Source organism: Candoia aspera, chromosome 1 (genome assembly GCF_035149785.1).
Source record: "Candoia aspera isolate rCanAsp1 chromosome 1, rCanAsp1.hap2, whole genome shotgun sequence".
Lineage (NCBI taxonomy): Eukaryota > Metazoa > Chordata > Lepidosauria > Squamata > Boidae > Candoia > Candoia aspera.
Window position 1 is genome coordinate 130,123,700 of NC_086153.1, and position 22,847 is coordinate 130,146,546.

At 39.7% G+C, this 22,847-nt stretch overlaps 1 protein-coding gene across 2 annotated transcripts; it reads left to right on the top strand.

The window, feature by feature from the left end:
• The first annotated feature begins 1,417 nt into the window (after nt 1-1,417).
• Nucleotides 1,418-22,512, top strand: LOC134504416 (glutathione S-transferase-like). Of its 2 annotated transcripts, XM_063313621.1 has the most exons (7): nt 15,489-15,513; nt 16,349-16,455; nt 17,230-17,281; nt 17,523-17,655; nt 18,755-18,896; nt 20,387-20,518; nt 22,158-22,512. In XM_063313621.1, the coding sequence occupies exons 2-7, from the start codon at nt 16,369-16,371 to the stop codon at nt 22,275-22,277; spliced, it is 666 nt and encodes a 221-aa protein (XP_063169691.1). In that variant the 5' UTR covers nt 15,489-15,513; nt 16,349-16,368; the 3' UTR covers nt 22,278-22,512. The 2 variants fall into 2 exon arrangements, with proteins under 2 accessions (XP_063169699.1, XP_063169691.1); XM_063313629.1 differs by lacking the exons at nt 15,489-15,513; nt 16,349-16,455; nt 17,230-17,281; nt 17,523-17,655; nt 18,755-18,896 and adding exons at nt 1,418-1,521; nt 2,474-2,525; nt 6,193-6,325; nt 9,395-9,536.
• Nucleotides 22,513-22,847: the final 335 nt, after the last annotated feature.

Here is a 22,847-nt window from a genome sequence, read left to right on the forward strand (position 1 = left end):
CACTGAGCAAAATGAGATATTACAGCATAAGTTTGTACATAAAGGTGCAAAACAAAACAAAAAAGCAAGAAAAAGGTTGGCTTCTCTTTCTTCTTACAATTTCAAGGGTTCTATCCTGTTTTTATTTGCTATAAGACTTTCCTAAGTCTTGATTCTGTTTCTGCACCAAACAATTTCAGGTTTGTCCAGATCATCATAAGAAGCGTTGAGGGGGAGAAAAAAAAAACCCTGCCTTTTCTCCATGTTTTGCTGCTGCATTTTTTTCTTGCATATTCTAAACAGTCCCATGTGTGCTGAGATGATATGACAGCAGAAAACACTTTGGGAGGGAGATAGCGTATCAGGAGGAAAGGTGAGGGTGTGTGATCGACAGTTCTGGGCTGCATGAAGACTTGAACAGGCTGCAAATACTCTACAGCTGACATCTACCTTAAATGCACATACTATATTGAAGAAGCCATGTAAAGGGGGAGGGGGGAATGTTGCCTGTATTTTCAAACCCAGTGGGGGGATTTCTTGGAAGCCTCTCTGCAAGGCAAAGGAAAGACCTTTAACCTGCAAAAGACCTGAAGCCATGGCCTATCAAAGCAAGTAGTTTCAAATCAGCTGGACTAATGGTTTTGCTAATACAACACCGTCTTTATTGGGTGACCTTTACCCACTCTGTATGTTGTCAATGTAATGTTGCTATGCACATATGCCAAAATAAACCCTACTGTGTTCTATGGGACTTATTTCCAGGTCATTGCATTTAGGATTGCTACCCAAGTCTTTGTTCTTAATATGGTGAAGTGGCTAAGGGGCTGAATTAGGACCTGGGAGATCCAACTTGAAGTTGAAGTCAGCTGAGGAATCTCACAGGGTAACTTTGGTCCAGCCACTCTCTTTAGGCTTAGCCTACCTTACAAGATTGTTCTGATAGGGAATTTGTAGGAGGGAGTAGAATCAGAAGCTGTGAGATGGGCCAATAGATGGGCCAAAGACTCAAATTGCTTAGGCCAAATAATCATATTTTCAGTCTGTTTCCCAAATTTTCCTCATTGTCATCCCTGATGCCCTTTCAAATAAAATTGTGCCAAACTCTTTCCCAGACACATTTAACATACTAATTCCATTGTAGCCTCTGCATTTACTTGTTAGCTTTCTATCTCTATGGAGAACTTAATGGCATTTTTCCTATTGTCAGGAATAGACACCATTCTCACACACACCTTAAACTAGTTGCATTGTTAATCTATAAGCAGATCACGTCCATATTTTAACATTTCTCTAGTTACACTATCTATACCTGCAGCCTTAATTCTCACGAGGTTTAGGATTCCCTTTCCTGCAAGGTTATATACATTTTATTAGAAATAAATATATTGGTGGATTATATTAAATTCATTTATTTTCTATCTTGCAATCTATCAGGAAATCCAAAACTCATAAAATATGTCTGGGAAACCCAAACTGACCTATTTCAATGGCAGAGGACGAATGGAATCCATACGTTGGTTGTTAGCAGCAGCTGGAGTTGAGGTTTGTTTCTTCTATTTTTGTCAGCCCTATAAGGTAGACCAGAATAAGAAACAAGTGCCATATAGATCAGGACTACTTTTATTGTAATAGCTATAGTAACCAAATCTTGCAAGTCTGAATTGCTTTCCCCTCCCTCACTTCACGTTCATGTGAATGAGGGCAAGGCCTCAGATATTTCCTCAAATTAGTTTCTTGGAACAGGCTCACACCCTGCTTATCTAACTGTTGCCTTGGTAACAGCTCTTCCCCCTGTCCTTCAAGGCCATTCCCTCTGCCCTCTACAATTTTAGAAGAAAAATGAAATTAGGGCTTCTTTGTGCTTTGAGATTTCAGCTAAAGATTTCTCAATTCACTACTCACATGGGGTTATTCTGGGGAATGGGTAAACGGCTCGTGTATCCCACCTGCACCTCCCCCCCACTTTCTTTTTTCTTTTTGTCCCTTATAGTTAGAGTACCAGATCTAGACTTCAAAAATATGGATGAGACTAGCCTGGGAGCAAAAGGTTTTCTCTATCCTTTTGCTGCCATCCAGTGGTCATTGTTACTTTTGCAGCCTAGATCTAGTAGCCCTACCTGAGGATAGGTAAAGGTAAAGGTTTCCCCTGACATTAAGTCCAGTCGTGTCCAACTCTAGGAGGCGGTGCTCATCTCCCTTTCAAAGCTGAAGAGCTGACGTTTGTCCATAGACACTTCTGTGGTCATGTGGCCAGCATGACTAAATGGAACGCCATTACCTGAGGATAGACAGCGCATAAATCTTTCCCCTGATTTGGGTCAGGGAGTGGAGGTTTGGAGGGGGTTAGGAGATGAAATGAGATGTTTGCCTCTCCCCATTGGCTCAGCTTTTCCCTTTTGGGGGATTATGGAGCCCAAAAGGTACTTTAAGCCCAGTTTTCAAAATTCTGTTCCCCTGTGATACAAAGTTAAAATATGTTTTTTTCTTTTTCCAGTTTGAAGAAATATTTTTGGAAACAAGAGAACAGTATTTGAAATTAATCAAAGGTAGATACAGCAACTGATCTTTAGCTCCTATCATTAACAAGTGTTTTATACCATTTAATTCTGTGATACTTTTAATTCATACCATTCAATCCTCTCATACTTTTGGCACATCATCAGGAAAGACCGATCACTTGAAAAGGACATCATGTTTGGTAAAGTCAAGGGCCAGCAGAAAAGAGGAAGATCTTCAATGTGATGGATTGATACAGTTACAGCAACAATGGATGCAAACATTGGAACAGTCAGGCATATGGCGCAAGACCAAACTGCATTTTGTTCTGTTATACATAGGGTCGCCATGGGTCATAAACGACTCTACGACAACAACAACAACAACAACAACAACCATTCAATTCAGAACTGGCTGTAATAATTGGTGTTCTTTGCTTCAATTTAGTGATATGCTAATAAGGAACAAGGCTATACTTGAAACAGATTAGTGGAACTGATAGCTTCTATTAATTTGTTCCATTTCAGACTTTTCAGGGTTGTTTTATTTTTTAAGTTATGCTCTCACATTGTTGAGAAAAAACAGAGACGGACAACTACTAACTGTTGCCGAATTTTGCTTCCTTGCTCCTTATTTAAGGACATGGCTTATTTGCTTTGCTATTGATAACTGAAGAGTAGTTCCTAGGAGAAGATAGCAAGTGACTTGGGGACTTATGGTTGAATGAGATCAGGGGTGACTGCAGGGGAAATCGAAAAAGTTCAAGATGGAAACTATACAATTTAAGCCCTGCCTCTTTTTTACATGCATTGCAGAGGGGTGGGGCATTGATCATGAGGACATAGCTGATTGACTGATGAGGACACAGCTCCTCCCCCTCCACATGCTGTCATGCCTTCATTCCATGCCTTTGAATGGGATGGAAACACAGAGGAAAATAGGAGGTTTAGTAAGTGGGAGCTGAAACAGTTGCCAAGGGGGTAGAGGATGGAGAATATACAAAGGTAGCACTTTTTTGAATTGCATTCATCCCAAGTTAATATGAGTTTGTTTTCCTCCTTCCTCCAATACACCACTGTCTACGATTAACTATATCTACAGTTTGACAGTGTCATCAGCATCTTGACAATGCAGACTAAACCCTTCTACCAAGAAATAAAAAAGTTACTACTGATGATTCATATTCTCAAAATGTGCACCTTTTTACAGTTATAAACAATAAATAAAATAAACAATAAACAAAATTTTAATATATATATATATATATATATATATAATATAATTTAAATAATAAACAAAAGACAAAAACAATAAACAAAAAAAATAAATATTATTTCCAAGGACTCCTTTGGGAAGAAGGAGTCAATTTTAAATTTAAATTAAATTCCTAGTTTGACTGCCTAATCTGTCAGTTCTGTATACCTGATGATCCCAAGTCTTATTCCGAAATGCCTTGAATGGGACTAAATTCAAGTGATTGGGATATAGATTGCATCACTGAATTGCATCACCCCATTTTTGAGCAACTGTTTTCCTTAGGCTACTTAGCTGGCGTAGTTTGGAGTGGGGATTTATAAGATAGCCTTAAGATCCTGATCACCTAAGAATTTTAAGTTAATCAAAAATTTTTCCAGAACACTTATGAGATGCTGAAGTTGTTAGTGATACTTAAAATTGGTCCAGGGATGTTAGTACATCTAATGTGCTCAGCATCATTTTCTTAAGGAGCTCTTGTGCTTGCTCCCCTCACTATTGCTCCTTTCTATACAGGACTATATGGCTTTCCCAGTATAGTTAGAGAACAGCAGAGAGAGGGATGCTATCCAGTGAAGGCAGGGCACCTTCCCAGATCTGCAGCTGTCACCATCAGGGACTGCTTCAGGAAGTCATTGTTGCTGTTCCCTCTCTGTCCTCCATGAGAAAAGTCATCTCCAGCAGGCACAAGAGATTGTTGTGTTTCTTCAGTGAGTCATCTGTGGTCTATATTTGCATGTAAAGAGAAATTATTTTGGTTCTTGCATAATTGCATAATTGGCAGCCTGCTGCAGCCTGCTTTCTGCTCAGTTTAGCTTTGCGGGCCACATCATTAAGCAGAATGACACAGTCCCCCTGGGCAGCAGATTCTGGGACGTGGCAGCAAAAGATTGGCAGAAAGAGCCATGGCTCCCCAAAGTGGGCTGTAGCCAAGAGGTGCAGTGGAGCATGCTGTGCCAAGAGTGCATTTGCTTTTGCACCTGGAGCAGGTGGAGCTTTCTTGGTTCTGCGTAAGCTGCAAAATGCCCGATCAGTGCTAAAACCATTACGGAAGTTGTCTCATCATGTCCAATCCCCAGATAATGGTTTGTGGGTCCCACATCATGCAGCTTTTGTAAACAATCTGTAAAGCCTTTTCCCCCCCATCAATTTGTGCAGAAGGAAGTGTGAATCAGGAACAAAGGGCAAGCGCACATCAGTTTGCTGTTGCTTTACAGTAAACAAAGATAGGGTGGGAAACCATGAATGCAGTTTACTGGTAAATTAGGCTGAACTTGTTTCACCAATAGAAATCTAATATGAGACAAGTTTGAGAAATAGGTGAGCAGATGGTATGTGTTGTAAGGGTGGAGCAAATGGCTGACTTCTCAGCAACAATTTCTCATGCTTTGCACAATTTCATAATAGAAATAGAAATTGGTTTATATATGTGAGAAGGAAATCAAGCCCTTCTGCCAGACATTCTTCCTCCCGCCATACAGTTTTCCTGCCATAATCAGGGCAAAAGTTTAAAAATTAGAATGGGCTCAACACAAAGATTAAAATGCAGAGGGAAATGCCAATCTAATCGGGTGAATACTGTGGAGTCCTTGGTGCGAGCTGAAGACGTTGCCTAGTCTGGCAGTGAAACGTCTGCAAGAAAACAACAAGGCTCAGAGGGCACCAAGGACTCCACAGTTCAACCCTGAGCTACAAATATTTTCTTCGATCAGGTGAACATTCCTTCCAGCCTGAGCTTAGCCAGAGGTCTCCTTGATTAAATAAAAAAAGATCCTTTCCCCAAAGAGGTTACTGTTTCAAGCAGCAATGCTAAACAAGCTGAAACAGCAACTTAGCAGAGTGCCTGACTGCAGAGTGCTCCCTCTTGGAACACCGGTTAAGTGCACTTTCTCAGAATTCCTAAAGGGCGCATTGTCACACGCTTTCGAGGAGCAAAAGGCAAGGTTTCTCTATATAAATGGCTTTCTGGGAAGACTCAGCATGGCCGCCTCTGAAATTGTGCTCTCAGAAATAAACCTCACCTCTGGTTCAGGAAATGATCCCAGTAAGATTTCTAAGATATATCTATGAATATTATGGAACAGTGACGTTGTGGAAAGGGCTAGAGTAATTATTCATTATAAAGGATACCGTTATCTTTTTCTGAGCTTGACTGAGTCTGTTTTTAAATCTGCACCAACATTTGGGGTACAGTTTAAAATTCAAGGCACAGCAAATATTTCCACTGTGAAAGTGCAATATACATATATCCCATTAATTAATTTGTTTTATTTTGCATAAAGACCTATTATATTTGCAGGTTGATTAAATTCAGTCTGGAAGGTAGGTCACATGCTAGCATTTCACTGTATTTAAGCAGAGCTGGATCTTTCCATATTGCCTAACTCTCTGAAGCTGCTCTACTACATCCTAGACCTGCTCAATGATGCTGCGTTTTCCTTTCTTTTCTCCCCTTTCCTACAGATGGATGCCTGCTGTTTGATCAAGTCCCTCTGGTGGAGATGGATGGGCTGAAGCTGGTCCAGACCAAGGCTATCCTCAACTACATTGCAGGGAAATACAATCTCCATGGGAAGGATCTGAAAGAAAGAGCACAGTACTGTATTGCAGTTCATCGTACTAGACTTGATCAAAAGTCTCTGCCCTAATATTACTGCATTCCCACGTGCTCACCAATAGGCACTGGCTACGAATGAGAAACAAATCTTTCAGGCCAAGAAGAAAAAGATTTTGGATCATTGGCTTCTGGGGTGGTACTGTATATTCAATACTGCTGGAGCCTCTGGTAGATGTTTTGCCAGTCCTATGTAACCCATTAACATTCTACTGGCACATGCTCCTGATTTTTGCATCTAGTTAAAGGGAGCAGCATTATTGGGTTTGTCGAGAAAGAATCTTGAAGGCTTATAGTCTCTTTGTAATATTGGTTGTCCAACCCCCATTCCCCTAATGCACACACTTCCCCTCCACAGCACAAATACACCTTTGCACATTGGAAGCTACTAGGTTCTCTATAAATGGCAGTAGTTTCCAGGAAAATAACTTGGGTAGTTCCCACTATCCCTAAGGGGCCTTCCAGGTTTGGGCATTCTAGTAGAAATCTTTTTATTTATTTAGAATTAATTATATACATTTCTTTATTTGTGGTTTCATGTATTCTATTAATATATGCCAAATTTTAAAAAAAACTCAGTGAAACCTACAGCCAATTAAATGTCCATAGTAAACACCATTTAAATCCAAATGGTAAACAATATAGAATAATAATAATAGCTAAATAAATCACACAACCAAAATAGAAGACAAAAATAGAAGCCAACAGTTAAATTGAAATTAAAAATAGCAACAATTAACTAGTCACCCAAAGCTCTATGGAAAAGAGAGCAGTTTCTGGGACATTAAGAGGGACGATATGAGTCTTAGTTCCAAGAAGGAGCTATTCTGCAAGGCCAGAGCAACAGCTGAGAAACAGCACTTCCTGGTATTAGCAGAAGTTTCTCCTGGGAAGAATGTACCAGATGGGCCAATTCAGGTACATTATATGGGCCCCCAGTCATACAGGGTATCATAAATTAAACCAGCACTTTGAATTGCATTTGGAACCTTCTGGCAGCCAATGGAGGGACCAAATCACAGGTGTAATCTGCTCTTAGTGAGTAACATTGGCCAACAATCAGACCATGGCATTTTGTACAAGCTACAGTTTCAGTGTGACTTTTAGGGCAACCCCGTCTACAGTGAATTTCAGTAGTCTAGTCAGAAAATGGTGAGTTACCATTGCAAAGTCCCTGAGATCCAGGTAGGGCCATAACTGATGTGCCAGCCAATGAATCCAAGAAAAGGGTTAAATCCCGTGTTGACTCCAATCTCAAGTTTCATGGATACCTCCCCCTCCCCCCAACGAAAGTTGTGTTTTGAAAAATCAGCAAGTTAAATGCCAAGTTTAACATTATGTGTAATTTGGCTTTCTACCTCAAGCCATTTGTACAGCATACTTTTTTTTTAATGTCACATTTGACCCCTTGCATAATTTGGCTCTCTGCTTCTATCCATTGGAGCCACTAACTTAAAAAAAACCCTCTTTGTGGGAAAGATGCCATTACCTCTGACCTCTCAAAGAGGCACCCAGCTTTTCAAAAGAGAGTGTCTTAACCAATTAGCTTCAACGGTGAAAGAGCAATTTACTATTCTGGACTTCTACCCAGTGGCCTGACTAACAAAAAAAAAGATAAAGAACAGTTTTAGATAATCTGTAATATTATTACATCATATAGAGCACTTCTATCTTTCCTTGCAGAGTACAATGCACATTTTCCTCTTTTCTTTGGTATAAGCAAGCTCCATAACCACATTCATAACTTGTTCCGAACATAATCCTTTTTTGTCTGATTGCCAATATCAATATTGGCTTTGCCTGTCTGATCCTGCCCAGTACTGCTGACAGTCAATGACTCATGTATTTTGTGTAAAAATGGGACCATAGGTAAATGATACCAGCTCTGGGCACAACCAACAAGCAACTGAGTCAAGGTAGAACTGCAACAGTCTGGTTGTGCAGCTTTTCTGCTAACAAATAATTGTGAAAGGGGACAGAACACCCTCTTCACAGTTAATTCCTTTATTAGTAGAATTTTGGAAGCAATGGCTATGCTGGCTTGGGAAATCTGGGAGCAGAAGATTATACTTCTTAGATTCAGGGAAATGTCCCAGTTGGGGAACACTGTACCATAGCATAGATCATGCGATATGCACTCTGCACTTGGGCAATATTTTAAAGCACCCAACTTGTGTGAAGGCATGACTGGCATTCTCATGCCTAGTTTTTGTGCTAGCAGAGCTCTTCCCCCTTTCATTTGATAGCCATACAGCAGGTCACAGTTCTTGTGTTTTATTCATGGGAATAGAAAAGGAGAATCAGGGAAGCATATAGGTAGGCAGGCCAACAGAGCTAACTCCAAGTTTCAGGTAAAGTGGGCTACAGTGCCCATCATCCCAAGCCAGCACGACTATGTTTAGACCAACACCTCTTGAAGGCACCAGGTGCTTGCAGAGAGTGGTCCTGTCTGATAGACACAGACACCCTTTCCTGTTCTTGGTCAATTGCTCTTCCTGTTGGGGATCTCTTCTGAAATTTCTTCTTCAGTCCCTGTTGCTACAGGAGTTGTCCTCCATCTCTAGACTCTTCAACAGTGAAATCTGTGAGAGAGAGCAAAAGAAAAAATATTTTCTTCAGTGCACCTTTGAGTCCATACTCCAAAGACTAAGCTGTCACTCAGTGCATGGCCTCCATCTTGCCATGAATCAGCTTTGGTGAGAGGACAGTGTGTGTATTTTTCCAGTCTCAAGGGAGAAAAAGAGCTATTGCACATTTAAGAAAGAAATCAAATAGAACATCTGGCAACTGGCAGAGTCCCTCCAGTCGGAGGAGATGGGCGGTGACAAATTTGATAAATAAATAAATAAACTGCAGTGATGCGGAAGGTGGCCCCAGGCAGTGACCCTTTTTAGGAGAGTATTTTTTACATGTGACTATTGAAGCTGGGGATGCCTGACACAAGTATGTAAATAACAGTATTTGTGTCATGATGTCAGCTAAGTTAAATTTAATGTTCGTTAAAATGTGGCTTTTTTGTGATGTAACGTTTTTTCCCATCTACCTCCACAGAATCGACATGTACACGGAAGGGACCATGGACCTGATGGGCATTGTTATGCTCTATCCTTTTTCTCCACCTGAACAAAAGGAGAAACAGCTGGCTGCATTTATTGAAAAGGCCATGACCAGGTACTTCCCAGTCTATGAAAAGGTAGGCCAACAGTTACCTTTCTTCTAGCAGCTACCCCTTCATTTAGATGAATGGCATTGGCTTCAGAGCATTCGTGCATACACAGAATGCACATTTTTAGATAGTTTTCTTTAAAATATCTTTCTGCCTTTGAAATCTAGGCCAGGATCACAGAATATCCCAGGCAGTAATGTATTTTGCTTTACATGTTATTTGAAGCAACCAAATGGTTTGTAAACCAAGTACTGTGTGAACCCAGACTAAGGTATGAGCAGATGGTGTCCTCACCTGATGCTATAACTGGACAAAACACTCCAGTCAAAGCTTGCCATGTTCTTGTCCTTGTCCTCAATCAAAAATTTTACTATTTTACTTGTTAAATTTACTGACCTATAGTGTATTATATTCCTCCTTGAACTGGAAGAATACAAGAAACTGGAGTCATAGTATATTGTCTGTTTTCCATATTTTGAGAATAGGCACTTAATTTAAAAATTAATTCATATTTTTGTCAGGTTATCAGCAGTTACATTTTAGTTTTTTAAAACCTTTGGACCCAGAGAATTATTTATTTTTCATTTGACAATTAAGGTTATATTTTCATCTCCTGTTACCTCTGCTTTTCCAAGAATAATTTAATTGCTTTCCTAAATGATTTTTATTTCTGCCCCAGCATTTAAATAAGAATGGCAAAATATTCAAGGACACTGTCTTCTTTCTTCTTTGCTTCCAATTATTCTTCCATTTTTAGCATTTGATATGTGTACTTACATGTTTTACTGTATACAGACAATTCCTTTTGGTCCCTATTAAAAAAAACCAGGATGCTTCTAGTAGGTTATAAGGTGAATATTGTCTGAAGATAGTAAGTTAATGACTAAAATGGCCTTCTCTGTGGTGGCCCCTGCTCTCTGGAATATCTTGCCCCCGGAGGTGAGGCAGGCCCCTTCACTCCTGACCTTCCGGAAGGCCCTGAAGACCTTGTTCTGCCATCTCGCCTGGGGCGGGAAAGTGAATAACCATTCTTGGGGATAGCTCGCACCCTAGAGTCCCTCCTACCAGCCTGGATTTTACATCTGTCTTGGATTTTATTTATTTATTGTGTTTTATCATAATTGTTTTATGTGATTTTAATGTTTATGTTTCGTGTGGGATTTTATTGTAAACCGCCCAGAGTCCCTCTTCTGGGGGAGATGGGCGGTGGCTAAATTTGAGAAATAAATAAATACATACATACATACATACATACATACATACATACATACATACATGCCTTTTGGCAGAGTCTAGTTAATGTACATTTTTACTCAGCCATAGCACTTTTGTATTTTATAGGCTCTGAAACAACATAGGCAAGAGTTCCTTGTTGGTAATCGCTTCAGCTGGGCAGATATACAGTTGCTTGAAGCAATCTTAATGTTGGAAGAGAAAAAGGCTGATGCTCTTGCACCATTCCCTCAACTACAGGTAATCTAGTAGTGACTACCATGCCAACTTTTAGTTGCACAATATAAAAGAACATGCTAGTTCTAATTTATGCTGCTACTGAAGCCACTAGTTGGAGATCATAGCCGTGATTTTTTCTTTGCCTCCATTTTGTCCAAAGGAGGGGACTTTCAGGGTGGTTCAGGAGCTTGTGCCAAGAAGGCTGAGAAGGCTTCCTTGAACCATCTGTGATTGATTGAAGGGTTTATGAATCTTTTCTGAGATAAAATTGTTAATATCCATCAGCAGATTCACAATGTTGTTCAGGAAGATAGCAGGAAAGGGCTTAATGTATCTGCCTTGGTTTTTCCCTGTGCAGCTTGAAGATGTGAACAAGGTGCTTGAACAAGCTTGGGTCATCACATATCTTTTAGATACAACTCTCTCATGACTAATACTGGCCAGGACAGATTTTTTGAGGGTGGTAAATTATACTTTTTAAATGCCTTCCTCTACCAAAGGATGGTGCCATCCTACTTTGAAAGAGGCAATTCTACCCCCTGTTGAAGAAAACATTGCTAGATCCCTCCCTTTTTATTAACTACAGGGCAATTTCAAATTTGCTATTTCTGGCCAAGGTGGTAGAATGGATAGTGTCCAAGAAGCTTCAAGTGCTTCTGGATGTAACTGATACTCTGGATCCATTGTTCTTGGACTCTGTGCTGTCCTTGAGTACATAGGTCAGCATGGTGGCAAGGAATACCTTTCTTTCAGCTGCAGATGAATAACTGATCTATCAACCATTGATTTATCCAACCTGACCACTATTACCCATGCTCTGACCATCATAACACACTCTAAGTGGGGATGCTCTTGAAAGAATCTTGAAAATTACAGTGGGTCCAATGTAATTGTGATTTAATTGCAATGTAAGAATGTGAAGGCCAAGCTTCTGTCAGATGTTTCCATATGGGAGCATGTGACACTGTTTGGCAAAGTTGCCCTATCTATGTTTAGATGTCTGGATTACATTCCAGGTGCTTATTTTGATCTATATATCCCTAAAATGCTTGGAACCCGCTTATCTGGAGGTGTGGTTTCTCCCATATGTCACGAACAGGGAACTACAATTATGTTTAAAGAGGTTATTACAGATGCCAGAGGCAGGCCGGGTTGGAATTGCTTAGGGCAGTTCTCTGTGGTGGCATCAGCTGCTGGAATTCCTTCCTCGTAAGAAATTCAGATTGCTCCTTCCCTAGTTTGTTTAAAGAAAAGACTCAAGCATTTTGCCCCAGGAATTTGTGTTTCACAGATATAAACAAAGGTATATCTTTGATATATTTATATTAGAATTTTTTTGGACATTGTTTTATTTACAGATTTCTATTGTGTTCTGCAGTTTTACTCTGTTTTATGATGGCTGGGTTTTATCAATATTTTTGATTTACGTTGTCAACCACTACAAGCTGTCTTGGCTGGGAATGTGCAGGTTATAAATTCAACATAGTAAATATTGTTTATTTATTGCTTTAGGCTTTCAAAGCAAGAATAAGCTCTATTCCCACCATTAAGAAATTCCTAGAACCTGGAAGCCAAAGGAAACCACCCCCTGATGATGCTTATGTGGCCACCGTGCTGAAGGTTTTAAAGGTGGACTTAGCATAACATCATGTCCGCTTGCCAGAAGGTTAGATATCTGTGGGCAATAGAAAGACCCAGCACAAGCCAACAGGATTTCCATCATGCAACAAGGAACGCACCCCAACCTTTACAAGCTATCCCAAAGAGTTCCTATTGTTTCTTGATCTCAAATGGTGGTACATCTCCCACCCTGGTTTCTATGCAATGATGTTTGGCCACAGAGTACCTCCACAGTTGTTTATCATGGCACATTGCTTTCTGGTGTGATAAATGCATGGATCTTGCCTTCACCTCATCTGGGGGACGATTCAAAATCTTCTTTTTGTTTCCTAAAAGCAAATGATTATGTGCTGGGATCAAAAGCAATAAATGAGTTAGTCTTTGGTGCATGTTGTTAAAGTTCTTACATTCAAACATTTGACATAAAGAAGTTTCTTTCTTTCTTCTGGAAAATGTCATTCATTCATTCATTCATTCATTCATTCATGTATCTTGCTTACATACATAGAATCATAGAAGTGGAAGGAGCCATTGAGTTCAGTGCTAGAATTCAAAATATTTGTTTGTTTGTTTGTTTGTTTCAATATATTGGCCACCAACTCCAGTAGACTCTGGAGTTAAAGACTTCTTGACAGATCTCTATGTAAACATACCTAGCAAAGGGGAAGTGATTTTGGTGTTGAACTGCTCTTATTTTTAGTAAGTTTTTCCAGACCTTCAGCTAACATTTGCTTCCTGTAGTTAAGTGTGGTGTGAGTGTGTAAAGTTGTTATTTGATTCCAAATCTCATCAGCCCCAGTTGACATAAATAATAATTAGACTTGAATGGGAGCTATATTTCATCCATGGAGAGCCACAGATTATCCATTATAGATTAGAAAAGTTTATATTGTACCTTTCTACTCTTAAAACAAAGTTCATTGTTGGATATACATGGCATATTGGTCTCACTAGTAGGCATTCCTTGATGCCTGCCAGCCCACTTGAAACATTTGTATGAAGCCCTTCCAATATTCTATGCAAGGCTGGGTAGCTGGGTAAGCTGCCATTTTAATTTCCCATAGTGTCCAATGAAGACTCTGGAGTCTTAAGTTGCTTGACTCCTATGCATAAAGTAGCTAGGAATGAAGACAGTTTAAGAAATCCCATTCAGAATTTCAACCCCTTTCTCTTCTTCACTACAGTGTCAGCCTGATGTTATGTCTGGACTGTCCTTGCCACAGCCTCTGATTGCTGGATTCCCCTTCTTCTTTACCCCTCCACCCCATGCTGGGAAAGAAAGCACCAATTGCTCTCCTTTTTATAGGCAGGCCTTTGGGGACACATGGTTTCCATCAATACACCTTTTGTATAATGCCCTTCCATTGATTCCCTCTCATATTTGGTATTTTCCTATCTGAGGTGTCTATTAGTAAACTGTGAAAAGAAAAAAGAAAAGGGGCATTCTCAGCTTTCTGAGAGCTTGCCCACACCTATCAAATGCCAACCAGCATAGGACCTACATCATGGCATTTTATGTCAGGCCTAGCCCAAGAACAACATAGAATCAATCCAGCCAAGTTCAGTTCTTTATTTGCTTATACTGTATAGCAGCTTTTCTCAACCTTCTGTCCCTGGAGGAACCCTTGAAATATTTTTCGGGCCTTGGGGAACCCCTGCACATTCAGGCTCAAATATAGGCCAGAAGTTACAAAATTATTATATTTGTTTCAGGGGTAGGCCTGTATGTGTGCATTAACAGTGTTCTTAAACTAAAAATAAAGAATGAAACTTACCTCTTTAATGTGAAGTTGCCCAAACTTGAAATAATTTTTTAAATAAATTGTGATCTCCCAGGGAACCCTGAGTGACCTCTCACAGGATCCTAGGGTTCCATGGAACCCTGGTTGAGAAACCCTGCCATTTAGACAGAATCTTGCCAGACTCAACCTGTACTACTCTAACCTAATGGATATACCTTGGGAGGCTCTAGGGTGAGGCTAATTGGAATATTTTCTTCTTCCCATGGCCCAACTCCTGGCTGTGCTGTCTCTTGTCTTTCCCCCTTCCTTGGAATGTGCTCCCTCCTTCCTAAGGGTCCGCTGCATTACTGTAGTCCATCACATTACCTCCCCCTTCATAGACACATTCCAATACATTTTGACCAAGTTAGGAGCCTGCTTTGACGAGGGCTTTATTGTGGCTGGTAAGACAAACAGGCCATCTGAAGCATGGAACAAAGCCATAGCCTGCTGTTTACTACCATTTAATTAAGAGAGCCAATTGGGGTAGTGGTTAAGGCATCACATTAGAAACTGGGAGACCCTGAGTTCTAGTCCTGCCTTGGCACAAAGCCAGCTGGGTGACCTTGGGCCAGTCACTCTCTCTCAGCCCTAGGAAGGAGGCAAGGGCAAAGCACTTCTGAAAAATCTTGCCAAGAAAACTGCAGGAACTTGTCCAGGCAGGAGAATCGGACACGACTGAGCAGATTAAAAAAAAAATTAATTAAGCAAACTATTTGCCACACTGCCCCCTCTCCAACCAAAGGATCCTTTTATGTAGTGGGCTTTTCTCCATTTACCTGCCTACTGATTCAAGGAGGTTTAGGGGAGATTATACCAAAAAACAAAACCACAGAAAAAACTACACGAGCACCTGTGTCTTAAATACACCTGCCCCAAATGTTGCTAAACCAAAGTACATCATCCTCTGTGTGAGGGCCAACTTTTCTCAGTGTGGATTAACTTGGAAGTCAGCTGTTCTGTTGGGAAGAAGGCATAGAAACTCTTCTGCTTACCACCAGTGGGGGTCCTCCTCCATCTGGGCTGCTCCTTCTCTCTCTTCTGTCAGAAGGTGGAGCTTTGGAGCTTTATATATTGAAGGCGCACGAAACACATCTTGCATAAGAAGAACTTGCACTTTCCGAGACATTTCAGCAGATCAGTATTCAAAGGTAGGAACTTGAGAAGACCGTGGGGTGGGGGGTGGGCAATTCTGTAACCTTAAAGTTTGTCTTCTTGCTAATTAATTGGCAAAACGTTACTTAGTGGTGACTAATAAACAAGGGCAGAATTATTGCAAGATTCTTCTCTGAAAGCTCAAAGGAAAAGTTGGCGGAAAGGGCAGAATTATGAATAGAAGGAGAGCTTTGTTAGCCATCGTAGGTTTATGAGTCCTTGAAACCAACATGTCTTTCAGATGATATGCATGAACTATTACTCCATTAACTCTTTTAGTAGAATTGTACTAATGAATGTATGTTGCAAGCCTATACTTGCTTATCTATGAGGTGGGGACATTGAACTCAGTAGGATTTACTTCAGAGTAAACATATATTTGATAATGCTAATATTTACTTGGCACTAGTCCAAAAGATAACCAGTTGCTCCCAGTGGAGCAGATGAAAAAAAAAAATGAAGAATGGATCAGAATTTGAAATCCTAGGAAGAGAATGCTTCTCAAGCAGCTATGCTGGATTTGTCTTAAACTAGAGTTTTGCAGGTAACAGAGTTTTAGTGAAAAGATCATCCCTGTGATAGCTTCTGACTAACAAGGGTGGGATGGAGGAAAAGGCTGTTTTTTTGCTTCTACAAGTTGTACACACACACACACACACACACAAACATCCCTACTCAAGATAAAATGGATTTTTAAAAAAATTGTTGTTATAAAATTGTTTCTTGCGAAAACCAATGAACAAAGGAACATTGTAAAATGTTATATTGCTCTGTCTGGAGATATCTGTATCTAGATCTAGAATCTTTATATTTATATATTTAATATAACAGGAGAACAAGCTACTAGAACCATGGCTGGAAAACCGAAGCTTCACTACTTCAATGGAAGAGGGCGAATGGAAACCATAAGGTGGCTGTTAGCTGCAGCTGGGGTTGAGGTTGGTCTTCAAAACATCTCTTACTTAATAATGTTTGTGTAAGAATCTATTTCTGCCAGTGCAGATAATTTGTTTCTCTCAAGTTTGAAGATGAACATTATTATCTTAAACCAACACATCTATACAAAATGTGTATGCTGCCCCCTGGGAAGAGAAATACAATGGACTGTAAATACATTTGGAAAAAATAAATTGCTCTCTCTCTCAAGAAGAGCCAGTTGTGGGATTCTTCTGACTTAATTGTCAAAATAACTTGTCCAGTCTTAAATATTATGCATTAATGTGATGGAAGAACAAAAGTTGATGAATTCAGACATAAACTATTTTACATCTTAATTCTCAAACACAAATCTATAATGGGCAGATAAGCCACAAACATAATGATGGTGACATTATGGAAATCCATGTAATTTTTTTCCTAAAATGGATTAAGTGATTAATTTCCACAATGTTATCATCATTATGTTTGTGGCTCATTTGCTGGGTTCCTACCTCATGTTAAACTATGCTTTACTTAGCCATGGCTTGATTTAGCCACAGTTGGTTGGGTTTTCACTAAAAAGCTACATCATGGTCTATAAATGACAATGACTAGGTTAATAAAATGTGCTAAGTCAAAACTAAACTCAGTAAATCCAGTTATCCAACTTCCCCTTGGAGTAGGGAGTTTCTTTTCTTACAAATCTCTTCCAGGGACTATGGAAGGGAGGATGAATTTGGCATTTGCAATCATTTTGGAAGTCTTTAAAATCTTTTGTCTTTTCTGTTTACCAGTTTGAAGAACAATATATTGAATCAAAAGAAGATCTACAAAAGTTAAAACATGGTGAGCATAACATTATCCAGTGTGTGTGTGTATATGTGCTTGTGTACACGTGTGTGTGATATTCAGCAAAACTGCCTCATAAGACTTTGGATCTAAAAAACATGCAAGCGATGTCTTCTCAGAGGTATAGGTGAAACTACTGAAATTCCAATCATGCCTTATGAAATGTATCTCCAGATCCTCTGGCATGCTAATAATTGGGGAGAACACTCACATTAATGTGTCCTTTTCCATTTACCAGATGGATGGCTGCTTTTTCAGCAAGTGCCCATGGTGGAAATTGATGGGATGAAACTGGTGCAAACGCGAGCCATTCTCAATTACATCGCAACAAAATACCATCTCTATGGGAAGGACCTCAAGGACAGAACACTGTAATGTAACATTTTATAACTGTTTCCTATACATGATATGAGGAGGAACAGGCAGTTCCTGGCAAATTATGAGAGCTGGCATATTTTCTGCTGACATACTATGAGTCAGCATATTTCAGTTTTCAATCACCTCCAAGTAGGACAAAGGCATTCTGCAAAAAGCAATACGCCCTCTCTCACCCTCTAGGTTAGAATGAAGTTCATTTAAACATTATTAGAAGTCAGGGCAGTTGATATCATCTCTTGGCACTATTTAAACCTGATAAATTATGCCCGTGCTCCTTTCCTAGATTTTATGGATTTATTTATTTGATTCTAACATCACATTAAAACATCTAGTTTCTCTCCTTTGAGTTGTACTTCACAGAAAAGATAGCTTTTGAAGATTTTTATGGCTAAATAGCATACCAGCCTTTTTGGTGGTCAAGGGCCAGGGCCGCAACTGGGGGGGGGGGAAGCAGGGCATGTGCCCCAGGCGCCGCACTGGGGGGGGGTGCCAAAATGAGTGCTGGGGGTGTGTGCCAAAATGGGCGTGGAATCCATGTTTACCCCAGGTGACACAGACCCTAGTTGTGGCCCTGTCAAGGGCTACAGTTACACTACTCCTACAGTATTATGTGAAAGGGGTCTCCTCAGTAATAAAGTTAGCCCCTCTCCCTTTCTTTCTCTGGAAGGGAGTCACTTCTTGACTAGCAAGAATAAAACACTAACTAAAGGAACATCAAATCATGCAGGAAAGGAAGTTTCACTTAGAAAGTTCAGTATAAACAGGAACACACTGCAAGTAGACTTCAGATATATGTGACTGATTTTAAGCTGTATCCTCTTTTCCACCCCATTAATGAATGAATGTAATGCAGGCTTATTGTCAGTATTATGCAGAAGATACAGTGTCTGTGAAGTGTGATGATTACTTGAAACATAAATACAAAGTTCTATTAATGTTTTTAATTGATAGTTGTATAATTGAAAGGAGGAGCTCTTTTGTAGTGGAAGAATGAACCATGCTACTCCAACATCTCTGCATTGGGAATTCAGGGGAGGAAGCTCTGTGTTCACCAGATGTCTAGAATCACAGGAATCTTCTTTTCCTTTTCAGAATTGATATGTACTGTGAAGGTATTGTAGATCTGAATGAGGGAATTATGATGCTTTTCTTCAAGCCAGCTGACACCAGGGAAAAGGAGTTACTCACAGTCCTGGAAAAAGCCTCCACTAGATATTTCCCAGTCTTTGAAAAGGTAGGGAACAAAGGGGAAGCTAAAGTGATGGCCATTGTTATTTCAGAAATGGATCACTGGTTGTGTTCAAGAGTCAACTGTTGGGAGTTGGTAACTTCTGTTTCCTTTAATTCTATACTCCCCTCATACATCTAGTAGCCAAAGCAAATCTTTTTCTAAAACAAACAACAGCAACAACAAAACCCTGGTCTCTCTTCTCTAACCTGGTGCAGACCAACTGGGAATTCTGGGAACTCTCCTCAGTGAGAGTAGAATTCTGCCAGCTTCCTCCATATCTTCATTCAGCACTCTCCTATGAAGATATGGCAGAAATATCCATCCAGAATAGAAGTTTACAAACAGATACCTATCTGACCCTACCATTAGGCTGAAAGGAGACTGCTCTTGGCAACAGGTTTTGAGCATTATGAAAGACAGCAAGCAGTCAATGTTGGATTTTAACTTATAATTATATATGTTTAACTGCCTGGGAGGAGGAGAGGTGCTTGTGAAATGTTCTGTTGGAATAATCAAACCAGTAATGAATACTATTCAACTTATTGTAAGACATTTTTCTTCTGATCAGGAAGGTTTACAATAATGGTTGGAACAGGAAGTTCAAAATCCTGCATTGTTTCAAAGCATGACCTTCTTGTTCACAATTGCAGTATGTCGTATACTTTCACAGTAGCTCATCTGGTTAGGCTGAATATAACTTTGTATCAGTGAGACTCAACTTTAATCTCAGCATGGCACAACTGAAGCACACAAAAGCTTTCCTTGTGCATCTCTTTATCCTCCAATTACCAAGACAGGAAAACCATAGATGAACCTATTTGTCCAACTGCCTTTGTCATATCACCTCCATGTGTTGCATGGGAAATCCTTATACCAGAGAGGCTACACAGCATGGCTTCTAAAATGAATAAGGAGCTGCAGAAATTTACCATCCCAAAACGCAACTGGTGGTGGAAATGAGCACAATGAAACAGCAGAAGGGTGGGAACCCCACATGTTACTTTCTTCTTCTACTTCTTGCAAGAAAAGTACAACTGTTGAAAAAGATCAAATTCCTTTATGCAACCCTTATGGATACAGAGTAGGAGAATTTCAAATTGTTTTTGTCCCCTCTTGCTTTTTCCCATACTGTACTGGTTTTGAGTTCCTGGAGCCATAAGAAATGGTAGAATCTCTCTAAGCTAAAAGGAGAAGGATAAATAAAGGACTGCACTTCACTGGACAATTTCCAAAATTGAAAAGTGGGCTAGTGAGATGGTTCTGCTCATTCCCTTTGCATAGGACTGCATTTTCATTTTTCTAAAAAATCCTTGAGATGTACCTTTTGAAATTAAAGCTCAGTTTATAAGTTAACATTAAAAAAAAATCCATTCCCTGTGAAATGATGGGAACTTGTCCAGATGGCTAACTCCCAGGTCCTCCAAATAGTCCTTTTCAATACTGTGTATTTATCTAGAATATGGTAAGTCTTTAACATGTTTTATGCTCTGAAGGTTCTCAAAGATCATGGACAAAACTTCCTTGTTGGAAGCCAGCTTAGCAGAGCAGATGTTCAACTGCTTGAAAGCATTTTGATGGTGGAAGAGTTGAAGGCAGATATTCTCTTAGAATTTCCTCTATTAAAGGTAAGCCACTACATTTGGCAAGTAATGTAAACATGCAGCACAACATTGAATCAAAATCCCATCTGGCACTGGATCAAATTCTCCGAACAGTGATGACAGAAGTGCAAGGCAGTTTGCTGTGCCATGGATAATAAGGAGGATGGTCATTTCAGCTGCTTCTCAAACCAGTCTGCCAGTAATTATATCCCATATTTAATTCCCCTGGTATGTTTGACACACATCATGTTGACAATGAAAGATAATGTGCAGTTGTTCTCATGTTAGACCCCTAATTCAAATCTAGGTCTTGTTTTTCAGTTATAGCAGCTACAGTGAACTAGGGAACTGCTGTCCTAGTGGTTCAGCTGAAATCTTTGCACACATTCCTTTGGGTAGATATCTTCTGCCTTCACTTAAGTCATAAGTATACAGCCTGTAGACTAAGGTTTACAAGCACCCCCAAAGCTTTAGATAACCTTTCCTATAAGTGCCCTCATAAGTTTAATGTGACAGAAGACAATGACTGAGATGTAGTCATTAAGGAGGTACGCCGTTCTTTGAATTGTGCTGCATGATGTAATGGAAAGCATGGGATATTATGCAACATTTTATGTTGCCATAGCAGTTAAGATGTTGTGCCTTGTACCAGACTAGAACTCACAGTCTCCCAGTTTCTAGCCTGGTGCCTTAACCACTACACCAAACTGGCTTTATGTTATTGGAATATTTTATTTTAGATTGTTCTTGTCACAAAACTATATGCAGAACAGCAAATACTGCAATATGCAAAGTATATTTGCAGTAAAAAATATTCAGTGAGTTCTTTTTTAAAATTTAATTTTAATTCTTTGTACTTAGTCTTATCTGGGAATTCATATAATATCTGGCTTCAAGAAATTGAAAATGGAGAATTTTTGTCAAATGTTTGATACTGTATTTACATATTTGGTAGAAGCTCAAAGGACACCACAGCTATCATATCTACAATGAAGCTAGAGGGCCTGGACAACTATTTTTCTTCTATTTCTTGAACATTTTTCATATGATTTTCATATGATGGGGAAGAGGAAAGGGAGAAAAGGGGGAACACTATAATGCAGGAAAAAATGCACCAGATCTGAAAGATGAAAACCAAGGTACATATAAGGTCCAGATTCATGGAAGAGCTATTACTAAAAATTAATTGTAAAGCATATCCAAGAGCCAGTCTAGTGGTTAAGGCACCAGGCTAGAAACTGGGAGACTGTGAGTTCTAGTCCCACCTTACGCACAAGGCCAGCTGAGTGACCCTGGGCCAGTCACTCTCTCTCAGCCCTAGGAAGGAGGCAATGGCAAGCCACCTCTGAAAAATCTTGCCAAGAAAACTGCAGAGACTTGTCCAGGCAGTCACCAGGTGTCAACCCTGACTCAAAGGCACACACACACAAAGCAAATCTACTAACCAATTTTATTATCATGCAAACCTTTGTTGACATATATACTTCACTTGATGGTTACAATTTGCAGTTGAGATCAAATAGCAGCACTAAAATAAACGAGCCTTCAAAATGTAATAACCACAGGTTGTTCAGATGACAAATGTTTACTCAGCAATGTCACTTTTTAAAAAATTGTAAAAATGCATTTTTCCCTTCTAAACTTTTTTCTTTTTCTTTCTTAGGCTTTTAAAGGGAGGATAAGTAACATCCCCACAATTAAGAAATTTTTGCAGCCTGGTAGTCTGCGAAAACCTGCAATGAATGAGAAAACGGCAGCTGAAGCAATAAAAACTTTCCACTGAATTTTGGCTGGGAATCTGCTGTAGATGAAAATACTGACTTTAGGTGGGACAGTAACTGTACTTCAAGTGATTGTAAGGGAATATAACTGTGCAGACCTATAGTTCAGGATCAATCAACTTAATTATAGTGGAAAGCTAAGTGAGCAATAGAATGGCAAGATCAAGATCTGTAAAGATGAAATGGGTACAGTACAGTTGCCATTAAGCTAACATGAAATAAAACATTCCAAACCAATATTTATTTGACTAGTTAATTATGGGCACATCCCTTCAGAATTAGGCAGTCAGTAATGTGTCTGATCTTCCATTAACACCTTAAAAAGACATTATTTCCTAGTGATGGTTTCCACTGAACAGTAGGGAGTCACGAACAGAAACAGCTGGTTCATACACTGTTCTATGCTATAATGCAGTAGGTTTGATTTGGTGGAAGATATCAAAAGATTCTGGCCAATTGTGATACAATCAGTGAAACCTGACTAATCAAACTGGGTGTGGTGGAATGTGAACTGCGTCTTGTGCATCATAAATATTAGCAATTGCACATGATTGGGGTCGTGGTCCATGAAT

Excerpts from the sequence above, each read along its gene's own strand:
- LOC134504416 (XM_063313629.1), top strand. The coding sequence starts at position 1,435 with ATGTCTGGGAAACCCAAACTGACCTATTTCAATGGCAGAGGACGAATG. Across the intron at positions 6,326-9,394 it reads GATCTGAAAGAAAGAGCACA|AATCGACATGTACACGGAAG; the intron begins GTACTGTATTGC and ends CTACCTCCACAG. Across the intron at positions 20,519-22,157 it reads TAGAATTTCCTCTATTAAAG|GCTTTTAAAGGGAGGATAAG; the intron begins GTAAGCCACTAC and ends TTTCTTTCTTAG.